This window comes from Pyxicephalus adspersus, chromosome 9 (genome assembly GCF_032062135.1).
Source record: "Pyxicephalus adspersus chromosome 9, UCB_Pads_2.0, whole genome shotgun sequence".
Classification (NCBI taxonomy): Eukaryota; Metazoa; Chordata; class Amphibia; order Anura; family Pyxicephalidae; genus Pyxicephalus; species Pyxicephalus adspersus.
Window position 1 is genome coordinate 23,815,417 of NC_092866.1, and position 18,315 is coordinate 23,833,731.

Here is an 18,315-nt window from a genome sequence, read left to right on the forward strand (position 1 = left end):
CTCTGAACTCCCTGGGAATATGCTCTGACGAAAGCGTGCAGTTGGTAAGATTAGAACGAGCCCTTCTGCTACAGAGAAGAGCCTTGGTCACTTGTGAGGCCTCCTACATCGAAATCATTCTCATTTAGAACCTTTTTGATCATCCAACCTCAAAGACAACTTGGCTTCTTATGATAGCTGTTGCTGCAATTGCCCAATTATTTGAGGGGGGAGATTGCGGAGGGGGAGAATGTGAAAATAGTGTGCGCCAGAGGCTGGGGTACTTGGTCAGTCTTTCATGGATCTTTTTTTTTCTTCTCCCCTTTTTCCTTCCGCCTACCAATATTTTTACAGCTGTTGACATATATTGAGTTACACGTGGCTGTACCATATCCCAGTGGTACAGTTTCAAAGATCTGTTCACCATAAACTGTGCTGTTCTCAAGTAAATGACTCTGACTTGGAGAAAGCACAGTAGTTTAACTGTTACTATAAATACGGGAGCTAAGACATTTTAATTATAATTTTTGAGTTATATAGCAGTCTGCAAGGATGCCAGGCATTTATTAAAGAGGGACAATAACTGTTCAGGTTGCAGTGCTCTCTTGTGGGAGAACCAATGATTGCAAGCAATGTATTTATTTTTCCTTCTTGGCTTGTGGATTATTGACACTGATTTGATGTAAGTTATTTTACTCCTATGCTTTAGCCAAGTATGCTCATCCGCCGATATTTTATCCTCTATCATGTGTTTTAGTTAGAAAATCAAATATTATGTATCAAACATATCATGTAGGAACAGTTACTATGAAAAAGGGTGTAAAAACTTTATTGTAAAGCTATGCTTTTTTTCAGCCTTTGCTTCCATAAACACATATAAAATAAAAGTAAAAGTATCCAGGTTTCTACTACAGAGCATACAAACCTACAGAATGCTAAAAACATAAAATGTAAGGTACAGCAGTATTTTTTTAATTTGCCATGCATTTGATGCCATCCATAATTGCAGAATGAATATACCAGTGGTATTTTAGGCTAAAATGGATTTCAACTTTATCTGTTTTTATACACCTAATTAACACATTGGGCCTGATTTATTAAAGCTCACAAAGAGTGGAGAGAATATACACTTTCATCAGTGAAGCTGGGTGATCCAGCAAATTTGGAATGGATCAGGTCCACGATTTAAAACATTTGCTAGCAAATCTATTCCAGGTTTGCTGGATCACCCAGCTTTACTGATGTAAATGTGTATTCTCTCCGTTTTTGGAGAGCTTTATTAAATCAGACCCATTGAAGCTATGCAGAAGACTCAAACCAGCACAATGTCCCTGCCCTTTATAATAGGCTGTAGTAATTCCTTTAAGAAATCACTGTCTTGCAAATTCCCACAGTTAGGTGATCAGAAGATACATGACCCAGCCTAGGCACCAGTATTGTTATGGGAGAGGAATGTTTGGGGAAATGTTTACTGGGGGGCTTCAAGAAACCATTTAAAAGATCTGTAGGTAGGAAGTTGCATCATAATTAGGCTCTGGCCTGTAAATTTAAGGCCAAAAGGATTAAGGTTTAAAAACCTAAAATATGCCACTGCATATACTCTAAAAGTAAACTTTCAGGTCCCAGACGGTATCTTCAAAAATTTCTGTTATGTGAAAATTTGTTCTCATGGCATCCTCCAAGCTCCCAAACTACACATTGCTCTTTAATACAAAATGAAAACTCTCACATTCCAGGAACAATTCACACCAGAGTCTTACACATTGCATTATATTATGCTTGCATTAGACATTACCCAGAGCATTAGAATATAAAACATTGCGGCTAAAGTCCTCCTTTACACTCGTTAGCCCCAACTGGTTAATTTCTACATTTCCTCTGTTGAATCAAGAAGGTATTGCAGTTCACTCTGGTGGCATGGAAAGGCTGAGACAGGTCTGCCAGGCCTTCTAGCAAAATACAACTGTGCCAGTCTGGCATGTGTAATAGGAAATCTGACATACATATGCCAGGCCCAGCAATAGAGCCAAACTCTCTAAACAGAGCTCAAAATCTTCACTGTTGAAGAGCCTGACATTCTAGTAAATATGTTCTTTATTTTTAGTTTATTTGGAATATTCCCAGTAATGTCACATAGAATTCAAAGCCGTGTGTTTCCCCCCTACCTTTCACCCATTGGTTAAATAAATGATAAGGGATATCTCAAATAGCAAACATTTCATGTTATGTACCAAATACAAAGCTTCATACATGACTGTGCTCATAGGTGCCTGCGTGTATTTTTTGTATTCTTTGTCAGATCCTGAAACCTGAAAGGGCAGCTAGGAATTAATGCCTTTGGCCAGGTTAATTTTTTGTTGTCTGTGTAACATTTGGAAAATCTTTCTTTTCTATCCTGAAAATTAAATTGAAAATTAGAAAAAAAATCTCACAAATTAAGAGGAATTACTCTCTTAGACGGTCATCCCCATTGGATACATTAACATGGTGAAATCTCAGGTTTCCCACTGTTAAAAAGCTGAATCTCTGCAATTAGAATATGGACAGCAATAGAAATTTGAAGGAAGGTGTAACCTTTACCCATTTTTCGCCTAGCTCAAAATATTTAGCCATTACGTATTTGAGTTCTTTTCCTGCAGCCATGTTTGTTTTTTTGTCTTCCCAATATATATTGTTTTTTTTTTTCCTGAAATGTTTCTCCACCTTTTTAAGCTTGCAGGTATTTTAACTGTATTTGCTCTCCCTTGTGTACAACAATCCTGAACTCTGCAATTTGCCTACACCCTTGTCTATCCTTCTAAAATTCCTAAACCATAATAATTTAGAGGTGGAATATATTAAAGACCCAATACACTGTACAATATATTAAAGTGATTTTGTTTTCATTTCCCTTAGGGATAACCATAATAAACAATATAGCCACTGCAATTGACAGAATCTCCTGGATTGTTTCTATTGTTATTTAAAAAAAAATGAAATCTGATTTTTAAAAATCATCTGGTGCTCATTTTAAAATTAGATTTAAAATCTGCACCTTTTATTAAAATAATACTTGGGAATCCTGCAGTGAAGGTCTTTGATTATACACTTCTAGTTTGGGATGACAGTGCGTGTCCTTGTCTCCCAATTGTGCTCTTGCATTGTCACATCCAATGCTCTTCCAGTGGACACTACAAGCAACTGTGCTAACATTGATCGTGAAGGAATGTTTCACTGGTGTCGGCATCAGGAAACCCGCAATGTGCAATAACGTGTGGCTGCCAATGGAACACATTCATGTAGACAGTAATTGGCTGCCAATAGGCAGCAGGAAATTAGGATAAAGGATAAAAAGCATGCCAACTATGTGATGTCATTTGGTTAGGGTTTACATCTTTATTAAATATAGAGCATTTAAAAAAAAACACATTCTGAACTGTTTATATGTTTTATTTTTATTTGACTAAGCAAATAAATTGTGTTTATTTGTATAATAAAATGGTCTACTGTTCATTATGTTCAAAATCTATTGCTTAGATTTTGAGAACATAATGCTTTTATTCTAGCACTGTAAGAGCAAACTATACCACAGTCTTACATACTCGGCGAACAGAGATAGTTCTCATTCCCTGACTGTTACTGTGAGTTTGTTCTCTTTTTTGCCCCGTGGGACTGTCAGAAGATAGAACAAATCTTTTTCAATAAGCACCTTTCCTTTCTCTATATATAGTATGATTGCTGACTTTTGTGTACAGTGTTAAACGAATAAAAATGAAGGCTGGAGAAAAGGGAGAAAAAAAACTTCAGTGGATGAATCTGCAATGCAGTAAATAACAAGCCCAAGGGTTATAGCCGTCTGTGCAGAGACAGCCTGGAGATAAGGTGCAAGAAGGCATTTGCAGGAGATAATATAGAAGGGAGTAAGAGGACAGTAACCTTTCATTTATTTCCTGCTAACTTTATTGTAAAACTGATGGCCTGGCGTATTTCTGTTTTCTTTAACGGCAAGCCTTTTCTTTTCTGCTGTGTTTTTTTAAGATGCTTTGACATATTCTTTTTTTAGGTAGCAGTGTTAACAAAACATTTCTTTAGCAGAAGATAATAAAGTGGACATTATTGACCCAGTCCTCAATCAGTTTTAAACTGCATCTCACTGTATGGAGAAAACGAATAATACGATGCATATTTGCATACAGTGGACATTGTATTAGCCAGAAATTATCGTGGGGGTCAGGTTAGGTATATCTGCAGAACATTTTCATCATTTGGTAATATTAAGTCCCTCCATGATTCTTAAGTATTTTTATTTAAACAAAATATGTGGCTCGGCATTTACTCAGCAGTGTATCTTCACCAAACATTTTTAATTATTAGCATCCCAAGGTTCTACAAATACCAGCTGGACCTGCCAATAAAATTATATTCTTGTGACTGTGCTGCTCCTGAAATAAGAGCAGAGTTATCACTCTCAACTATGGCTATCAATATTGTCCCTGCTTGAAAGCCTAAACAAAGTCAAGGCACCGGGCCAAACCTGGTCCTGCCCATTGCTTTGTGGATTGGCAGCACTGCCACTGTTATCAACATACTTTTACCTTAAAGTGCTGTGGCTGAGAGAGGGCTTGTGAGAATTAGGCTCAATCAGTCAATCAGGAGGTAAAGGCTTAGGCTACGTACACACGTGCAATAATTGTAGTTAGAAACGAACGATTAACCACCAATCCGTTTGATAATCGTTAACAAAAAAAGTGCACAAGGACAGGCAAACGACGATGAACAAGGAATATCACTGGAAATGAACGACCAATCATGGCGGATCTGTTTGGTGGACGATAGTTCGCTAACTATAGTGTGTGCGGTCGTGTAGTGATCGTGGATGGTTCTGCAGTACACTTTCTCCTGTACACGTCCCTTCCTGCATCAGTCAAACAATCATATCTTGTGTGTGTACATTAATAGAGGACTATATGATCGTTAAAATAATTGTAAATAATCATTGATCTGTCATTACTCTTTAATTTTCTAATGACAATTATTGCACGTGCACTTAGCCTTACTTTAAGGTTTGTTATTTACATAGTAGAGACTTTTTTAGACTGTGCTATAGAGGTGCCTTTGATTGTACTTTGTTCATGCCAGGAGTAGGTTTGCTCTCAAGAGTCCAAGCAGCCACGGGTCATAGTAGATATACTGTTGTAATTTTACCATATTGCTTTCTACAATGATGCGTTTGAACAGTGAGGTTACATATGTTCCTATTTGTGCTGACGCTTTCTTCAATGATTTCTTGAATAAATTCTAGTGCAGTCATCAAATACATTTTAAAAAAACTGGAATATATGTTTTTGCCCTAAAACAACAGGTATAACCAACCAAGACTAATCGATCCTATCAACCACTAAATTGGCTGTACCCACATTAAAAACTTTGTCACCCTTTATAAACACCATTACCAATACATTGTAAAGAAACAGAATAAAGGTTTCTGTTTTAAGGTTTATGTTTACAAAGGAAGTATATTAGGGTGCAATATGGCTAAAGACTTAGTATCAGGATGACCAAGAATAATCATTAATATTCTATCTGTACCCTTGTGTTTTTCTTGACAAGAAGGGAAAACCATTTGATTCCATCACTGTTCTAGACATCTGCAAAAAATATCCTATAATGTAAAAATCAAATAAAGTGAATAGAAGTAAAATGATGTAGAAACTACAGAAATGAGCATGTTTGAAATATTTATATGCCTTATTATTTTATGCACTTAGTTGTTTCTATAATGCTATAATGGTGTGTATATATATATATATATATATATATATCTGTGTAATTAGTACTAGTACCATTTTGCCAGTGTTTTAGATCAAGGTCAAACACTGGCCCCACATATTTATAAATCCCTGTACCAGAATGATATATTCTATCCATTCTTTTTCCTTCCTCCACCCCCACCCAGCCCTCCTTCCCTTGTACTCCTGAGGTGCAGATGGTCACATTTGCAGGTTAACTAGAACAGCTGGAGACACATTATTAGCTTCCTGCTGCTAACTCATATTTGCTTAGACTTTTCCCCCCTCGAAAAAAAATATGCAACATAATTCACAACTTGTAGGCCTTTGACAATGCTTGTCAGCCTTTGCAGTCCAGTCCAAATGTATTCATTTCTGTTGTTTACCTGCAAAGGAAATCATAATTATCATCCTGTTCTGTTTAATGGTATAAATACATAAACTGTTATAGAAATTGCAGAGGCCAGTGTCTCTAGGGAACCCTAGACAAATTTTTAATGCACCGCATTTGTCTGTGGTGGCAGATTCTATGGTATATCATAATGTTGATAAATTTCACTGTAGGAACTGACATTTTATAGCATTAATCCTAGTGGTAAAAAAAGTGATGGAATACTATCTTTATGCAGGAAGGAGCTGTAAGCGATGACAAGAGCAGAAATTAAAGGTGCAGTGAAATGCTTGCAAAGTAAAAGCTGTGCATCACCCTGTCATCTGTAATGTGCTTTCCTGTCTTCCTCCAGTTTTGAGCAATTCTTATGTGAACATTCATCATAGTCTCATGCCTATTTTAAATAATGTAAACTAAGAAAAGTGTATCTATGAAAAGCAATTCAGGAGTAAAACAAAATCTTGGGCACCTGAAATTTTGAATAGTCATTGTAAAATCCTGTGTGAGGTTAACACCTAGTTGAAACCACAAGATCATAGGAAACTATATTCCACAAAACTAATCTTAGTTCTTCAATGTAAATTTAACACATATTTGTGTTGTCTGACCTACATGCTGACAGATACAGAAGTGCACAGGTGAGGTCAACATGAGGACATGGAATTATAGTAGAAAGTATGTTGGAGGTGAATGGAGACTTGAGAGCAAGCACAGTTGAGATGAGGAAGAAAATTAGGGGCCAGAGTTTGTGTAAAAGATGTGCACAAACAGAATAGACCACAGAGAGGAGTAGAAGGAGTCTGGAAATGGGTTTAGAGGAGGAGCAAAGTGCGAATCAGAGGGGGCATAGGAAACTGGTAACTTGGTATGGGAAAAGAACAAGGGCCAAAAGCAGCAGCTATGAAGCAGAACATTGGTACAGAGAAGGAAAGGTAAGTGTAAACACTGAGAAAGGAAAACTAGATGGCAGACACACAAGTAGGAAAAATAGGAGATGCCGAGACCAGAGAGCATGTACAATGGGATCTGTGGAAGAGTTAATTGTGCATTAGAAGACCCTGAATTTTCATAGATTTACGCAATACAGATTTAGAATATACAAGGCACAGGTAAGAGAAGGACCCCATTGGTGGGGGCAGACCGGCCGGAGCCACGGGCCATGCCCCCCATATAGATCACAGGCTCAGGGCGGTGGGCGGTTTGACGTCACTCTTGGGGAAGTGTCTTCCCCTTTAAGTGACACACGGCTCCCTGCACATGCGCAGTCCGGAATCTGTGAAATTAGTGGTCTGTGACAACCAAAAGGTTGGCAACCACTGGTTTAGTGTACATCAAAGGTGTGCACAGTACATTTACCTATAGGATATCAATATGTGCTTTGTGATGAAATAGAACATATACCACTTAATGTCCAGTGTTAGTCACATTTCCACTTGTATGCTTAAATTGTGCACAGTCTGACTTCAATACAGCAATGCTTACGTAAACTACTTGATCTCACCTGGAGACAAAAAGTAAGAACGTTCTTTAGAGGTAATTTTAGGAGGTATTTGTTTTGTTTTTTTTCACAGTAAGCTGATGCGAAACTGCTGGCTGGATCTATGGACTTTTGCAGTGCAGGATGACAATAACTCTCTAATGTTTGGTGATATAACCAAGTTTCCATGTACATGTCTGACATTTTGTTTCTTCCGTCTGCAGAAATGACGGTTTATACCTTTCTTCTTTTGATGGCTAGAGATGCAGGGACAGGATATATACATTAACAAAATGTTTTCTAACATAAATAGATAGGTAAAGGAACGATAGTGTTCCTTAACTCTTCATTGTTGCCTTTGTATGGGCCAGTTTCTTATTCCAGTGTGGCCAAATGTGAGCAGGCACCTTTCTGATGTTACAAAATTATGACATGGCAAGGAGACCTTAAGTAGCTTTTGCTCCAAATTTTTTATTCCGTTTCTTGGCACAAAAAAGTGCTGGTTAAGTATATGCGTACATGGTTACTTTTTTTCCATTGTACGTTTACCTAATGAGTCGTAATTGTAGACCTTACTAAATCTGTTGTTTCTGTAACCATGCCTTGGTACATGTTTATATACAAAATTGTATATCAGGCTACATGTGATGCCATTCAGCATGAATAGTGATGGTTCTTGGCACCTAATTCTGTAATATCATGCCCCTAGTTAACCTTCATTTGGCCCAATTTTTATATGGTGAATCAATATTCAAAGTCAAAGCATTTCTTTTTTGTCCAGCTGCTCAAAGGGCGTTTTATTTTCTCCTGTCCATCTAAAACAGAACATAATTCTAAAAGCTTCATCATTATGCAAATTAGATCAGTTGGATCTGCTCCCACAGATGCCTCACTAGGCCATGTAACGACAGGAGGCTTCTTCGAGTTGGATTGAGTTTAGGAGTAGGATGGCCTTTCTGCCCTTGCAGACGCCAAGGCCCATTTTAATATAAAAGTCAAAATGGAATCCTGACATCATTTTTGATGTACACAAACTAAACACTGTTATTACCCACTGGAATACCTATAAAGAGACACAAGACTTTGTTTAATTTAACAAATACAAGCTTTTTTTTTTTCCTAATGTCTTTTCTGAATCTTGGCCTGTAAACTCTCGTCACTTAGTATATACCAGCTAGGGGAGTGATTTCTGCTTAACAAGCTTATAAAATACTTGAGTAATTTAGATTGCAAATATCCCCTAATGTACACTTGAATGTTAAATTAACATCACCAATAACAAAAGGATATCTTGATGCATTCTTTTTAGTTTTTCATGTTTGGAGTCTTACATTGTTTAATTGTATTTGCTTTTGTTTACCACATCAGAAGACAATCAGAAATTGATATTTTACCGAATCGGAGTACCTTATTTTGGTTGAGAGTTAGCTCCACACACAGAAACTATACCTTAACCTTTAAGAATAAATATTTGACAGCAAGAGAAAACTCCATAAATGGGCACAACTCGATGTATTGTATGGAGAGCCTTTAGGAACGTACAAGAACACCAATCTATGTCCCTATGTCATGCAGAATGTTTCATCAGTATGAAGAAACCATTCATATAATTGGCACTGGAATCATTACATTTCTATACAGATGCTTTTACTTCTATTCCTTTGGGAATTTTCTTTGTGCTGTTGAACCAGCTGATGATGGAGGCCTGCAAAGCGGGTGAGGGGGGTTACCAGTGCCGTCAACCCAGAAGGCTGCCGGACTCTCCTAAAAGTGTTGGTTTTGCTACAAGGTTGTGACAAGATATCTCTGCTGATCAGGAAAAACAGTTACCTACCTTTATTATTTTTTAGCAACCCATTAAGGTAGTACAGTGGTGACCAATATTTCAATATATGGCTGAATTCTTGAATCCTAGGTGTAGGTCAGACAGCTGCGATTGCGCCAGAACAAAGACTGGGAAAATGATAAATCAGCTGGTGTATCTGCATTTAATGCCACTTGCACTTTGAGTATTTATAGATATCTATTAGGGCACAGTTAAACTAGTGAAAAGATGTCCAATAAACTGTTAGGTCATCATGAGTGATCTAAACAGTTAAATAAACAGTACCTATGATGGGTAATGTTCTTTCTATTGGACTGTATGCTTTCCTATGCTTGTTAAATCAAGGGTTTAGAAAGCAGGAATTAGTTTTATTAGTGTTTTAATAGGAATGTTATGCAAGTTAAAGTATTCATTAAACAATAAAAATTCTGGTTATGTCTGCTCTTTACCTCTGTTTGTTACACTTGTAGTAACAGGTAAATTTTTCACAGCCATTGCTGCAAAATCAACTGCCTAAAAAAAATTGTTCAAATTAGATTTTTGTTGTGTGCGTATATGTTAGAAAATAGAGTGATATTCACTGACCAGTTGCCTATAGCCCATTCCGTCCCCAGAGTCGTCCAAAGCACACATCCTGCATTTTTTTCCTTTTTATTTTTCTGCATTTAATATGTGATTCACTATCTGAGCATGAAACCGTTTTATCAAGGGACACTGTATATATTTAGCCTCAAATGTAAAGGGGAAAAGCACACTTTGCTTATGTACAGTCCCAGCATCTATTGTTTTGTCCTTGAATGGCCATGCATGATTTGTACTGGTGTCGTCCTCATTCTGTGCACCTGGGTCCCTAAGGGAGATGAACGGGTTGCTATTTTTGTGGCTAATGGTGGCTTTAAAAAGGGCATCACTGTCGACTTGCGTAACTGGCACAACAAAACGAGTGCTTGTCACAGAGGATCAGTGAGATCCTGCCACCTACTGTTTCAAAACTCAAAAGGAGGCTCTGATCCTGTCAAATCCAGCCAAACCTCCAGAAAATATCTCCACTAGCAAGTCTCCAGATGCACCGAGCAAGGGATGCTGACAATTATCTGTTGTCAGACCAAACGTAACGCTGAAAAAAAAAACAGGCAGGAAGGAGAATGTCATTGATAGTGTGCTGAATCACAAAAACAAACTCAACAGGATTTCATAAAAAGGGCTCCAAGTTTTTATGCACACTTAATTGAACCATGTGCATTTGTCTAGTAGCTTTATGAAATTGATGAGATTTCAGAACAAATGTTTAATATATCAACTATCTTTTATTTTCAATGCTATATATTTTCTTTATGATAGCATTAAACATTTTACCACATTTTAGCGCACCTTGTTTAATAGATGCTGGATTATTTGAGAATGCCTTTTTATTTTATATCTTAAAGGGTGGACTTTCAAATGCCAATTGCATTTCATTCACAAGTATTCAAGTATTTTCAATTATTAAGTATCTCAAGTATTCTATAGCATTCTTTCATTGGTAACCTGGAGATCAATTATATTCAAACAGCAGACAAGAACTCATCAGCCTAAAAATTAGCAATGTATCATTTATGTGTCACAAATGAAAAATGTTGCACTTATGTAGATTGTGGGTCAAGGATGGGCTGCAGTTTTCTGCAATGTTGCACAGAATATCGTTCTCCTGGAACATTATCGAAAGTGCAATCTGGTATCACAATCTAAGTGAAGCATTTTTTTTCCTTTGTGCACTTCAGGGCAATACTGAGGTCTAGACTTAAACTCTAGCTGTTTGTATCCTAGTTTACTTTTCAGTAGGTTGTGCATGCTTAGGAAATACATAAGCATGCACAACTTTAAAGGTGAATTTAATTTTTTGAAATCATAATATGGCTAAACATGTGCAATGCTTGGTTATCAGAATATGGGACAAAGGCCACATACACAGGTGCAATATTTGTCTTTCACGATCCTTTCCAGCGACAAACGACTGCACGATGTATGAACGAGTGCTGTACATACAGCATCATTCTGCTCTTTGGAGAGGAAAGGGGGAAAACGACAGAGCGGCACCCCACTGCACTCTCTCTCCTTCACTTGCTTTAAGATCATTCGTGGTCCATCATCCGTGGATCCGTCAAGACGGTCGTTCCGACGTTGGACGACAAGCACTGTACACGCCGCAAGATTCTCATCCGATATCAGCTGATTATCGGACGAGAACCATTGCACGTGTGTATGTAGCCTTAATCTAGGATTAGACTAAAGGCTGAACATTCAGCCCAACTCCCATTTTGAAAGATTTGAATAAGCATATGACAATTACCTTATCAGAATCTACAGACATCTAAAAATCTGCCATACATATGCCAAAACCCTTGTGAGATATAAAATTGTCTTTTTATTCTCAAGGGGGTTGGAGTTTCTCTCTAAGGCACATGTTAACCATGATAATACTTCACGAGCAATGGAATTACCAACATTTTATGTCACCATTACTAAAATGGCAACAAAATTATAGTTGAAGCAGCAGGACTACTTCATAGGATAGTGTAATCTTTAGAGATTTGGATTTACAAATTGCCTCTATAACATAGGCCTAACAGCATACCAATAATTTACACAGTATTATATGCAATTGGCACTGTTATAAGTTTTTTGTCCAACAGAATGTATGTGCTAGAGCTCATACTCAGGAATGTGATGTTAACATTTATTTTACCATTGAGTATGTTGATATTTATAGTTATTGAAAGCGGTGTTTGTTGACCACTAATACCTGATTTTAATTGTATCATATTGTTACCAAACAGATGGCAACCAATGACAAATGTGTTAGCTTGGTGAGAATTATGAAGATTTGTGTTACATAAATTTAGTGAGTAGTGAACAGGAAATAAACACAACCATTTTCAAACAAGGATGCTAAATTCACACCCAGGTTTCATAAAAGTTCTTCATAAGGCTGGGGTTAAAGTTGCAAGTCTGGCCAAAAAGGGTTTCTAAAAGCAGAAAAATGTTATAACCTATAATGGTGCAGAATTGTAACCTCTCTAATCCTCCAAAGTTGTAAAGTATTTATAAAACTATTATTGTCTAAATATCAGTGGTTTGTCATCATACATACAATGCATATTTAGGTGAGATCTTTTCTAATCTGTCATGCTAATATCAAACATATTTCCTATGATTTTACACGGATATATTTGATCTATGTTTTTTACAAAAGCCACCATCTGTACAGGTTAATTTGGGACAAACTGTCGGAAATGTCCATTTTCCACTGTAGTTTGAACCTTGTTTTCTTTATTCCCGAGAGGTAAATTTGCCATGGCAGATGCCAGGTTTAACCCTTAATATATAGGTGGCATTAGCCTTGCTCTGTCCCACACTCACCCTGAAACTCCCCTCCCTTAGCTTTTATATGCGACCAGAATATTTTTCTGTGGAAGTATAGCTTTGGCCCCAAGTGGCCCAAGAATAAAAAAAAAAATGAGAGAAGGGTCAGTTACGAGGTTGAGTTCTTTCAGTGTTTCCATGGCAACTGACCTAATGCAAACCCTGGAGAGTTTTGGAATGCTCCCTGGGTGATAAACTTACTGTCCGTACCATCAATCCCAAGCCTTTGAGAACCCCAGTGTGCTTCATTGTCAGAGAGCTGTTTTGATAAGCATCTTTGTCCCCTCTGTGTCAAGGTAGGACTCGAAGACCTCATTTGTGCTTTCGGAGCCCCTAGGAGCTGGTTGAAAGCCCCCGTTTTTGCCTGACACACATCGGAACACAACCTCTTGGGAAATAAATAAAGGGAGCTCAGACTTTTCCTCATGGATTAATTAGAAAGTAGGTAGGAGCAGAAATATAGGGCAGCAAAAGGATTTGGTGGTACAGAAATAAACAGGGAAAGCAAGGAATTTTCAAGCACAAACACAGCAAATAGAACAAAAAGAAGAAAATAGATTTTCAGTTCTATGTTTTATCCTTGTGTGTTATCACTGGATATATAGTAGCATAATTCCAGACAGATTTTATATAAGGAAACTGATTTATTTAAAAAATAATATTTATGTCATTTTTGATAGTGTTGTGCTGTTTGGTTTGATGTAGTTTTGATGGTATGTTGATATTCCATAGACGTGCAGCATCTATTCCTAATATTTCTAAATTAGGTTAGTTATACTTGTCCCCTGTTTTAAAATAAGCATTATGAAAGTGGTAGAAAGAAAAGCTCTTAGTAATGAAGGAGATGATTTCTAATCTAAATTGTAATAATAATAATAATAATCATTTTTATGCTAGAAAACAGCTAGAATGTGCTCATTTGCTGTCGTCTAAAAAATGGTACTTTTTTAAATACAGGCAAAAATTACAATTTTTGTCTGAGCTGATGAGCTATTTAATTACCTCTAGATTTATTTTTAACATCAGAATGACCAAAATTATACAGAAAAATCCTAATTGTTGCGTGTAAAGTGCTGCTTGTTTTCTTCACAATTGACAGAAAAAGAAATTTGAAATTCTTTTACTTCTAAACAAACATTTATGAACTTCGAAGAAAACCTTCTGCTTTGTAAAAAAAACTTTTTTTTTCTTTTTTTTGTGTGAGTGCTAAAACGTCCTCCAAGAAATAGTTTTTGAAATAACTTTAATAAATCACTTATCATTTAAAGGGAAATGTCACCAAAAAAGATAAAGATTGTAGAAATTGAGAGGACAGAGGTGCCTGCAAATACCTCTGCTGTCTGCAGAATTAAATATGAGATGTTTTTGAGAATTGACAGATCAGAGTGTATAATTTTATTCTTCAGGTGTATATTTATTGTCCATCCAGCATATTTAGGCAAGTCCTCCAGCCAGCAGGGTATACTGATCTCATTGTGGGGTAGTGCCTACATCGGAATTTGGGCTTCCTATGAATAGCACTAAATAATTACCTGGTATGGGGGATCACATGTAAGTAGTGGCCCATGGAAAACATGTCCTTGTACAAATTGTCCTTTTCCAGTATGAACTGTTCATCAGTAATCCATCAGTAAGTTCCATGTCTGTGCCTCCCATAGGTAGACTGTAGAGTAGACCCAGTTCATATATTTTTGTGTGTGAATGTATATATGTATATATATATATAAAGAGCAGTCAGTCCATTAAATATGTATTGATGGTATAAATAGGGTGTTCATTACTTAAATTTAATGTTCCAAAATTCCTATATGTTATGAACACATAGGAGGCCATTGATAACAATGTTACAATTAAGCGCATGTGCTGTTGTGTCTCCCTTCAAGTACCGCAGACTGTGTCTTTTACCACCTCGGCCAGGGACAAAGTAATGGGTAAGATGTTATACTTGTACTGGGTAAATGATTTAATCAGTAGGTCAGTGAATTGTTATATTATTCTTCCACTATTTTAAAATTGCAGAAATTATCAACAATTCTAAGACTGGCATAATGTAATGTAAAACTCAACATAAACCTCATTATACTGCAAAGAGATATGCAGACATAAAGGAACTACACAAGATGCATTGGAGGATTAGGTCTTTTTGTCGTGCAATTCTAATGACAGCGACTTACTAGTCATCCTGAGCGGTGCTTGCTCATTTCTACTTTCCCAGCCATTAGTGGGCTTTACACTGGCACAATTAGAAAAGCAATTGATGCATCAGCTAAATACTTATTATTAATTACACTGCATGCCCACCAGGAGGTTGCTGTAATTGACACAGCCCGTAAAATTGTAAGAAATGTTAAATGCATCTGTGCTTTGTGACAGATTTCATGAATCAAAAAAAAACACACAAAGGAAAACACATTTATTTGTTTTCCCTGCCAGTCTTCTAAATGTTTGCAGCTTGATGTGTACAGGCAGAGGTGTGTTTTTAGAGTATTGTATTATGCCACCTAATATGCAGTATATTACCACTGCAGACAATATATTTTACTGAGCTTTAGGACAGCCAGTATGTAAATGTATTCGGTGCAGTAGGACATGCCAGCAGAATGCATTTGAAAAATGAGTATTGTGTAGACAGTGCAGCAAGGTCAATGCCTTACTAACAGGCACTAAATTATGTGACTACAAAAAATTATACAAATTCCTGCCTTTGACATCTCAAGACACCGCCCAGGTTTCACCTTCAGAATTCACATAATTGGCTCTGATTCGTATCTCTGCCCCCTCCCTTCTAAACCTTTATGGAAATAAGTAGTTGTCTGTCAAGGATCAAATGCTTTTGCAGACAAAAGTAGGTAGTGAGAACATTACAGGATACTATCATCTCCCCATGATACTTGTGCACAAAGCTCTCTCCGTGCCTCTTTTGGCCTGACATAGTTTCAGCCTGACAGAATCCAGCAGGCCTGCTTGTTTTAAACAAGAGCACATCCTATTATTTTTTTGAGTAGTGAAGTGGAAAATGAATGCTTATTACTCCGCTATGCATTTTTTTTCTTCTTTTAAAGATAATGGTATCGGCATCAGTCAGTGCTAATGGATCACATTTAATTTGCTTTGTAGCTTTACAATAAGGGGTTAACTAGAGTTGGAGGAGTGAACTCGTTTATTATTCGAACGTGCAGAAATAAACAGACATGTGCAATGTGCCTATGTCTAATTCTGGACAAAAAATAAATAAATATACCAATTTTTAATGTATATTAATAGAACACTAGGACAATAAAATTATTAAAATAGTTTTTATTGCACAAGATAACTATTGTTTTGCCAAATTCATAAATTAAATTCCTACTGTCCAATATTTATTGTAAATGTGAAGAAGACACAGTGGCACAAACACAAAGTATTTGCATACTGTGAATTCATACAGTAGAGGTTCTGTCTCCTTTTTTAGCTTCTTTTTGTCTTCTATGCTATATAGCTTTATGCCTTATCAGTGGAAATATTTTTGTAGTAGGTTTAGCTATATAACTCCCCTTCTCCATTTCAATTATTTTGTACAGGGCTACAAGATATAATGATGCCATGTTAGTTTTTAATAATAAAAGACTAGATAAGAATGTGGCTTTATTCTCCTAAAGTGGACCAGTGGACCAGAGAAAAAATGCCCAGGCTTCTGCCTCTGGTGCTTTCTGGTGACATGGGTGATGCCACACTCACTCACTAAACTAAATTTTTTGTAGGAATGCAATGAAGAACCAATTGCAAGAATGCATTTTGTTTGGAACTGCCAGTTGTGCTGAGAGCTACAGTATATGTCAGCACTGTATAATATGTTGGGGCTATATAAATCCTGTTTTATTTATTAATAATAATAATAATAATAATAATAATAATATTAAGTCACCCCTAAGCACCTGGGGCCATGGTAAGTATTTTATTTTGGGGGGATTAAAATTGTTTTGTTTTTTTTTTTTAAAGATATTGGTCTGAAGTGGTAATACAAAACATTCAATTATCACCTTATCTACAAATGTGCAATACTTTCCAATCACAATAACTAAAAATGAATTATTATTTAATAATAATGTCTCACAAATAGGATATAATCTAATAACACAACAAATGTGCAGTACTTTCCAAACTTAATAACTAAAACAAATTATTAAATATTAAATAATGTCTCACAAATAAGATTATATAACATTATGTCTGTAGCACTCCCTATTCTTAAATGAATAAAAAAATAATTCACTTTAACTAATGATACATATGTTAAATTATTTACCAACCCTAATGATACCAAACAGGCAGGGGGCTACATATATGTGTGCGTACATATATGTATATAAATATATACTATGCTGTTCATTTTCCCAATGAGAATAGATGATAGCTGATCTCAGGGCTTAAAGTTTGTTTTTATTATAAATCCCATTAATTTCAAAGCTCACTATAAAGCAAATATGTAGACACCCATAATACACATTAGTGCCGCCTTCGTTCTTGGAAGCAGCCGTCACATTATTTCTGACACTGCCTTGTCAGTGGAAGAAAATGAGGGATGTGTTAGGATGTCACAGGCACCTATGTGTTCATAAATAATTCATTAACCCTTCTTTGTGAAATGCATGTCCAATGTATGTCCATTCTATTTCCTACACAAAGCTCTCTAACATAAGCTGCAAGACTAACATGCAAGTCTTTATTTTTTGGTTGTACATTTTTAATAATAGGATTTTACAATTGTCTCTGTATCATAACATTTAGTTTATATATATATAGTTATATAATATATATATATATTATAGTTCACACCATGAATGTTTCCTTTCATGAACCCAGGTTAGCTAAAATTTGTGTTTGTATAGATCTGCTATAAAGTGTAATCTCCTCTAGGCTAGGGACTTCCATGAACTCCCTGTTCAATGTTTGTCATATGTAACTATATAAAATAAATTACTCATTCTAAATGAACACAAAAAAACTCTTATTTTACTGGGTTGAATAGTAAAGCTATCTTTTTTATCCTCCTCCAATTTTTTTCTTCTCCTCCAACCGGCAGTTAAATTGTAGTCTTACCAGCAATTTAATTTGTCGTAAGATAAATAACATTAAAGTTATTGGGTACCATTGCTTTGGTCAAATAAGTTCAAACCCAAATCTCTATATATGTTTTTCACGTAATGTTTGATGACTTTTAGTTATAATATACTGTGCTTGTTACAGATTTCCAGGCAAGTGAGTAGTGTTGAATGTTTGTGCTTTGGAGCAGAATGCTGCATTTCAGATACTAATCTACTGTGTCGCTAACAAGTGTGTATCATTTGAACCTTGCAGAGGAAGGAATCAATCACGAGTGCAAGCTGTGCAACCAGATGTTTGACTCTCCGGCAAAGCTTCTGTGTCACCTGATTGAACACAGCTTTGAAGGAATGGGAGGAACATTCAAATGCCCCGTTTGTTTTACAGGTAA

At 36.3% G+C, this 18,315-nt stretch overlaps 1 protein-coding gene across 2 annotated transcripts in view; it reads left to right on the plus strand.

Moving 5' to 3' along the window:
• The window catches only part of ZNF423 (zinc finger protein 423), a 170,592-nt gene that overhangs the window by 124,970 nt on the left and 27,307 nt on the right, over positions 1-18,315 (plus strand). The window contains exons 6-7 of one of the 2 annotated variants that reach the window (XM_072422942.1): positions 14,726-14,773; positions 18,180-18,311. In XM_072422942.1, coding sequence (XP_072279043.1) covers positions 14,726-14,773; positions 18,180-18,311 — 180 coding nt within the window. The remainder of the gene's footprint in view (positions 1-14,725; positions 14,774-18,179; positions 18,312-18,315) is intronic. The other variant, XM_072422943.1, reaches the window with a different exon arrangement.